The following is a 7,993-nucleotide window of genomic DNA, read 5'->3' as shown; positions in this document are numbered from 1 at the left end:
GCTGATAAATTGAAAGAAAAAACTTCAAGATGAAATATAACGAACATTATACTTACCTACATTAAAGCGTCACTACCCAAAAAAAGATATGTTATAAATTATGAAAATCGTGGATGACTAATCTATGCTTGATTTTAGTCCTTTGTGACCATGCTGTACAACTTCAAATGATAAATATGACCCACATACATTAGGGAAAAACAAGTGAATAAAAGATAAAATACCTTTACTGCCTAGTTATTTGAGATCGTTTTTTCAGTTGTAGTTATCAATCCGCATAAAAAGGCCGATTATACCGGAGCATTTAAGAGACGAAGCATTTTAAAACTGTGGCTGGAGGTAATTATTTTCGATACTTTCTTCACCATTTTTTCCTTTATACATTTTTTATCTCTTGCGAGTTCTTCTCATCAATTTTTTTTCGAAAATTTCCATTGAAGCCTGCAGATTGGCGTACTTTGTTTTCATTTTTCTCGTTATTTTAATCCTTAAGTTATTGATTGAACATTATATTTATTATGCATAAAATTATTGCACGTGAATGGTATATTTCTGTGTACTATACATGTCGTTGTATGTTTATGACTGTTAATTGTATATGTATGTCTATTTATTTGTCTATGAAGTGTACATGTTTGTGTATTTTATATTGCTATGTATTGTATGTGTCTGTGCATTTAAATATCCGTATATTCGTATGAATGCGATGGCGTTTGCGAGCTTACTTCATTGTACTTATTTTTACATGAATAAAAATCAATATTTTCATAACTTATAACATAAAATTATGCTAAAGGCAAATTTTTGAATAGCCACTTTGATCATATAAGAATTTTGTAAGATCTATCTATCTTGAAGTATGCATCGCAAATATATTTCATACTTGTATGTCCTAAATCATTATAAGTTTACTGGTGTACTTGAAAGCAGATACTTCAAATCATCGTTTATGATAAATCATAATTATGCATCTACCAGGTCATGAAATGGTGTTTTACTTTTCAATTCAGGTAGTAAAAGCCGACATGAAAGTTTATCTCTTTATTGCAACGGTGATATTCGCATTACATAGAGGTATGTTAAACTATTTATTTTGGTTTGCTTCATTTCGCTTTTATAAGTGCTTTCGATATTTAACATGGATTTAGCAAGAGATTTGGGCCATACAGATTGTCTTATGTTAATCTTTAAATCATGTTGAAATGCTACCGACCAACACATTTTGTGTCCCCTCAGACAAAATCGTTTTGAATCTTTGTAACGGAGAAACAACGAATGTCAAGGAAATGGGTTAAAAATACACTGTATGTCTTTTAGATACAGTTTTTCCCATCAAAATGTTAATTTATTTACACAGTTGAAGGTCTAACATGTTTACAGTGCAAAGGTGTTCCTAAGCCTCGGATATGCAACAAGGTCGTAGACTGCTATGCTGGTGAAGTAAGTACAACATAAAATTGAAAGATATCTGAAATGCCTTAAGTCTTCGCCGATCTATTTCATGCTTAACAAAATCAAAAGCGTAAACAAATAGACAAACAAAGAATTAACAAAATGATACCATAAACTGTGTCTTATTGTTGGTATAAGAGAAGCATCGACATGGTAAAGGTCTTGCCACGTTCAAGACATAATGGTGCATAAATATCACAGGTGCCCCCATGCATTATCTCAGGCAGGAGTGGACACCTCAGTAGTAGTAGAACCATCGACGATACATAAGTTATTTTGATAGCGCCCTCACCTATAATAATTGAAAGTCACTGATAGGATCCGAACCAACTAGGTGAAGGGCAAGTGGTTTCTTGTACTGTGCCCGGACGCCCCTTTCAATTCAAAGTTTTAAGATATAATTCTTTTACCCCATCGTTTTGATAAATTCAAAATTAAAAGTCGATGATTTAAATTTAATTAACTACATCGAAATAATAAAACATTTACTCTATGAACTTTATACTTACTTGAATAGTTTGTTAAATGTTTTTTTTTAATTATAAATAATTTATTATAGTTCTGGTTGCTTTGTTTTAGTCCTGTAGTGTAGAACAAGTGCTGAACGAGTTTGGAGAAATTGTTTACAATCTCGGTTGTCTGCCAAATACGGTAAGATATTTCTGTACAAGTTTGATAACAAAATTATTTAATATATTGTCAAGTAAGGTAAGGTTGAATTTCTTTTTAACAGTTACCTATTGCATTGCTAACATGTTCACCGTTTAATGAAAATATATATGATGAAACATATATACTTGAGATAAAAGATAAAAAAGGATATGACCGTCAATACATTTAGTGTAAAAATAATCAGAACAGCAACAGCTAAAATGCAAAAAAATAACAGCATTTCATTTTTAAAATTTGTTTTCTTTCTTTTAAAGGAAGAAACTTACCTTAACAGTTGAGTATTTTGCACCTGCTATATATGTATATCAGTTTAGATTTTGTACGGGTCTTCAATGTATTTCTAATGCCTCCTCTGGCCACGATTTTTCAAATTTAAAGCCTCGTCGCTATAAAACATTAACTATCTTTTCGCCGTTTACAGTTCACAGTTTGTTCAAACCTGCTGTTCTTACATATACAAATAAATGCATTGTCTTATAATTTATGATCTTTTAAAAAGTGTGTCTTTTCTAATGCAAATAATAGATATGCCTATGCAAATCTTGACTAGATTTGCTACGCCATTTTACTTTATACAGAAGTGTTTATGTTTTTTTGCAACTATATAGGTATGCAACAATTTCACCAATAGTATAAATGGACAGCGAGTTACATGTTCTGAATGCTGCAATTCTAAAGATCTTTGTAATTCCAAAGGCTGCAGCCAACAAGGTAACTAAAGAATTAAAACGATTTTCTGTTGATGACAGAATTAGATGAACACCTATTTGCTATACTGATGGTTAGAATTAAGATGACTCTGACAGTATTAATAATAATTATAACGCAACATGTTCAAACGGAAATGATGGCTGAATCGACACTTTGTTGAAAGTTTCTCTTTTTTTAAAAATAATTATTCTAATTTTGATGTTGACATATTTGAATCTGTACACAAAAATATCGATTTAACTTGACTATCTCCTTTTTTTTAAAGATTGTTGCGATACGATTTTAAAGTTACAATTGACAAAAGTCGATGTATTGTTTTATTATATTTCTCAAATTTTGTATGAATGATATTATTAAGGTATACATTTTTCTTGTTCAAGGTTACCCGGAGCAAAGAGGACCTATATGCTATAACTGTCCTTTACATACCGACAGTGGAAAGTGTCATAATATTGAATTCTGCTCTACTGGAGAAGTAAGTGATCTTAAACTAAATTGTGAACAGATGGACGAATGAATTAATCAATGAGTGAATGAATGACATAAGAAATGAATACGCTGCAATGCTATGCTAAAAGTTTATAATCACTGCCCGCACACCATTGTAGCTAAAATTACTTTGTCCTTTCTGTGTTTATTTTGTATATATGTGTGTGTGTGTCTGTAACTGTTTATGTATGTATGAATGATTTATTGATTTGTTTGTGTTTTGTTCACATTACCTTCCTTGAATCATGTATTTTTTCTTTTTCAATTATACGTTTTAGATGAATTCAAGTAGCCTAAATATCCTATCTTTGAATTGTAGAGGTCTTAACAGTTCAAAAAAGAGAATTGAGTTATTTAAATTTTTGAAGCAGAAAAATTGCAGTATTTACTGTTTACAAGATACACACTTAACGTTAAATATGTATAAAAATATATACTGTGAATGAAATAGTGAATGTTTCCTGAGCCAAGGGACATCCAATTCACGGGGAGTTGCAATTCTTTTTAATAAAAATATTGAATATAATATTCATAGCAAACATATTGATAACAAAGGAAACTTTATTGTTTTAGACTTAACAATTGAGGAAAAAAGATTAACCTTTATAAATCTTTACGGTTCAAATACAGATCAACCAATTTTTTACAGTGAAATGTTTGATATCATTGACAGAATAAGAAACGATTCTTATATCCTGTGTGGAGATTTTAACTTAGTTCTAGATCCTGAAAAAGATTACTACAACTATAAATTTGTAAATAATAATAAAGCTAGAAATTTTATATTACAAAATATTGATCAGCGAAATCTTGTTGATTCATTCAGAGATTTTTTTCCAAATCTGAACAGATACACTTGGCGTAAACCGACTCCACTCCAACAAGCACGCCTTGATTTTTTCCTAGTAACTGAAACAATTTTTCCTCATGTAGAAAATATTAAAATTGAGACAAGCTATCAGTCAGATCATTCAATTGTTATAATGAAGATAAAGTTTAATGACTTAAATGACGCGAAAAAGGTCTATGGAAACATAATAATTCCCTTTTAAAAGATATAGATTATTTGAATAAAATACAGACAAAAATGGTTGATATTAAAAAACAGTATGCTTTACCTATATATAACCTTGAAAATTATATATCGGAAATACCAAATGATGAAATTCAGTTTACGATAAACGATCAGTTGTTTTTAGAAACACTTTTAATGGAACTGAGAGGGACAGCTATATCTTACAGCAGTTATCTTAAGAAAAAAGAAAGAAATGATGAAAAAAGTATAATAAATGAAATACATGAAATCGAATCAAACTTGTCAGACGATTAACTTAACCGATTGCAAGAAATGCAAAATAATTTAAAAGAACTTAATAATATTCAGCTTCAAGGTTATCTTATAAGGTCAAGAGCAAAATGGACGTTAGAAGGAGAAAAACCTGCATTTTTTTGCGGTTTAGAAAAACATAGTTACATAACTAAGACTTTACATAAGATTCAAAATGATGACGGTAGTATTCTTATTGATCAAAAGTTAATATTAAAAGAAATTGAAGATTTTTATAGAACTCTTTTCAGCAAAAAGTCGTCATATGATGCAAATGATAAATTTTTACAATATGTGGAAAATATAGAAGCACCGGTTTTAAGTGAATCGGAATCCAATGTATTAGAAGTCTATATAAGTTATGAAGAAGCTAGTAAAGTTTTACAAAATATGGCAAATAATTAAAGCCCGGGGACATCAGGCTTTAGTGAAGATTTTTATAAGGTATTCTGGAAAAATTTAGGTCCTTTTGTGGTAAGATCTATCAATGATGCTTATACTTCAAATAAATTGTCAGTGACCCAAACACAAGGTGTAATAACATGTATTCCAAAAGAAAATAAACCTAAACAATTCGTGAAAAATTGGAGACCTATAACACTTCTAAATACCGTATACAAAATTGCTGCAGGTTGCATAGCGAATCGAATAAAACTTACTCTAGATAAACTAATAAATAAAGATCAAACAGGTTTCATCAAAGGAAGATATATTGGAGAAAATACCCGTCTTATCTATGATATCATGCAGTATACTGAAGAAAATAACATTCCTGGACTTTTCCTTTTAAAAGATTTTGCAAAAAGCTTTTGATTCAATCTCTCGGTCATTTGTACAGAATACTCTGTCTTTTTTAACTTTGGTCCGTCTATAAAAAAATGGTTTGATATTTTATATAAAGATGCAACTTCTGCTGTTAATCAATGTGGGTTTTTATCAAATTTTATAAAAATAGGTAGAGGCTGCCGACACGGAGATCCTCTTTCATGTTATATTTTTATATTATGTGCTGAAGTTCTAGCTTTAAAAATAAGAAATGATAAGAGTATTAAAGGAATAAACATTAACAATGTAGAACATAAATTGCCACAATTTGCAGACACAACAATGATTTTAGATGGATCAAGTGCGTCTTAAAATAAATCTTTGGAAATCTTGTCAGATTTTGCACAACTATCGGGACTTAATGTTAATTTTGATAAAACTAAGGTTGTGTGGATAGGAAAAATGAAATATTCTCAAAACAGTATAAAAACAAGATGGAAATTGTCTTGGAATCAACATAAATTTAAAATGTTAGGCATACATTTTCATGTTGACTTAAGTAAAATAATAGATTTAAACTATAGCGAAAGAATAGAAAATATTCAAAAGGTTATTCAAAATTGGAAAAGAAGAATTCTCACACCAATAGGTAAAATTGCTGTCATTAAATCTCTTTTGATTTCATCTCTAAATCATTTATTCATTTCACTATCAAACCCTTCTGAAGATGTAATCAGTGTATTAAAAAAAATGTTTTATGACTTTATTTGGCAAGGAAATATAAAAATTAAGACTTCCGTTATGGTAAAAACCTATGATGAGGGCGGCTTGCAGATGATAAATATTTCTGCCTTTATCATGTCATTGAAAATAACATGGTTTAAAAGAATAATCTCAAATGCTAGTTGGAAAAGTATTCTTTACGACAAAATAGATATGAAAAAGTTTTTTCACTGCGGAAACCATTATTTTGATAAACTTGCAAAAGAAACAAACAATCTTTTTTGGAAGGACATTTTTACAGCATTTTCACACTATATTGAATTAATTCCAATCGAAAATCAGTCTTTTGGAAAACATCCTTTATTTTATAACAATAACATATTAATTGGTTCAAAAAGCGTATATTTAAAATCGTGGTTCAATGCTGGAGTTTATAACATAGAACACCTAATATCTGATGGAAAGTTTTTATCTTTTAATGAATTTATTAATAGATACAATGTCCAATCTAATATCTTAATTTTCAACGGTATGATTTTATCAGTAAAGCAATTTGTAAATAAATATAATATAATCTATAACATCCCACAGAAAAGCATTGGCCCAAACATACCGCTATACTTTAAAGGTATAATATCAGACATAAATGGAGCAAAACCTTTCTATGATATATATATAAAAACAAATCAAAGCCAACAAGTATCGAAACATGGACAAACAACCTTAATTTAGCTTTTAGTGAAAATGAATGGAAAATTATATTCGGAATGCCTTTTAGAATTACAAAATCTGCCAAGTTGCAATGGTTCCAAACAAAATATTTACACAGAATTATTGGAACCAATCATCTTTTATACAAAATTAAGTATAAAGAAAGTCCTTTATGTTCTTTTTGTAGTAATGATGTTGAAAGCATTGAGCATCTATTTTGGCTGTGTCCCATTGTCAAAAAATTTATTAATGAATTTCTTAAATTAAATGAAGCACCTTTTTTATCTTTGGGTATAAAAGAAATGATGTTTGGCTATAATGCAAAGGATGATTTATCTAACGCAAAAAACTTATTTTTAGTATACTTTAAAATGTATATTTATCAGTGTAAAATGCTTGATCTTTCTTTATCAATGATTACAGCCAAAAACTTTATAACACAAAAACTCAAGACTGATAAAGAGGTAGCAATCATAAATAATAGATTACCGAAGTTTGAAAATGTTTGGAGTCTTTTTAGAATTTTTTTTTTATTTTATGTCAGCTGAGGAAATATTATTTCTACACTGAAAAATACTGTTTTTGAGTTTAAGTAATTAAGAAATAATTCATTCAAGCCAAAATAGCATGCTTTAGATTTTATATAATGTTGATGCTTTTGAAACTATTCCTTAAAAAAAATACGGTTATGAGTGCGAGTGTGAATGCATGTGTCGTCCTTGTCTCTTTGTGTTTTTTTTGTTGTTGTTATTTGTGTGTGTGTGTGTTTTCTTTTCTTTTTGATTCTTTTTTGTAATTGTTGTTTTTTCTTTCATTACATTGGTTTCACATCTGGTATAACCGTTCATATGTATGAAAATAAATAATTGTAAAACCACTGTGGGATGTGCTTCGACCCACAAATGGTTATGTGACGAAGCGAATAAATGGGGTTACCCCATGTGGGGCCTGAAAAACAAATACTTTCTGTATCCATTGTATGAATGAATTTGGTCTTATACTTTTGTATTAAACGTGTGAAGACACACACACGCACGCACACATAAACACACATACACACGTCTGTTAAAAAGAAAATGGTTCCGGTTTCGAGTAATTATCGCACACAAGGTAATACGCGGCAGTTTAAAATCACACGGTTAT

General features: G+C 29.6%; 1 protein-coding gene across 1 annotated transcript in view; it reads left to right on the top strand.

The window, feature by feature from the left end:
* The first annotated feature begins 259 nt into the window (after positions 1-259).
* Positions 260-7,993, top strand: part of LOC132732581 (fibropellin-1-like) — a 31,826-nt gene continuing 24,092 nt past the window's right edge. Inside the window, exons 1-6 of the mRNA XM_060719056.1 lie at positions 260-339; positions 1,011-1,074; positions 1,358-1,440; positions 2,032-2,103; positions 2,733-2,835; positions 3,216-3,310. Coding sequence (XP_060575039.1) covers positions 1,026-1,074; positions 1,358-1,440; positions 2,032-2,103; positions 2,733-2,835; positions 3,216-3,310 — 402 coding nt within the window. The 5' untranslated portion in view covers positions 260-339; positions 1,011-1,025. The remainder of the gene's footprint in view (positions 340-1,010; positions 1,075-1,357; positions 1,441-2,031; positions 2,104-2,732; positions 2,836-3,215; positions 3,311-7,993) is intronic.

This window comes from Ruditapes philippinarum, unplaced genomic scaffold (assembly GCF_026571515.1).
Source record: "Ruditapes philippinarum isolate M1 unplaced genomic scaffold, ASM2657151v2 ctg4023_1_1_1_1, whole genome shotgun sequence".
NCBI lineage: Eukaryota > Metazoa > Mollusca > Bivalvia > Venerida > Veneridae > Ruditapes > Ruditapes philippinarum.
This window is presented reverse-complemented; position numbering and strand designations above follow the sequence as displayed.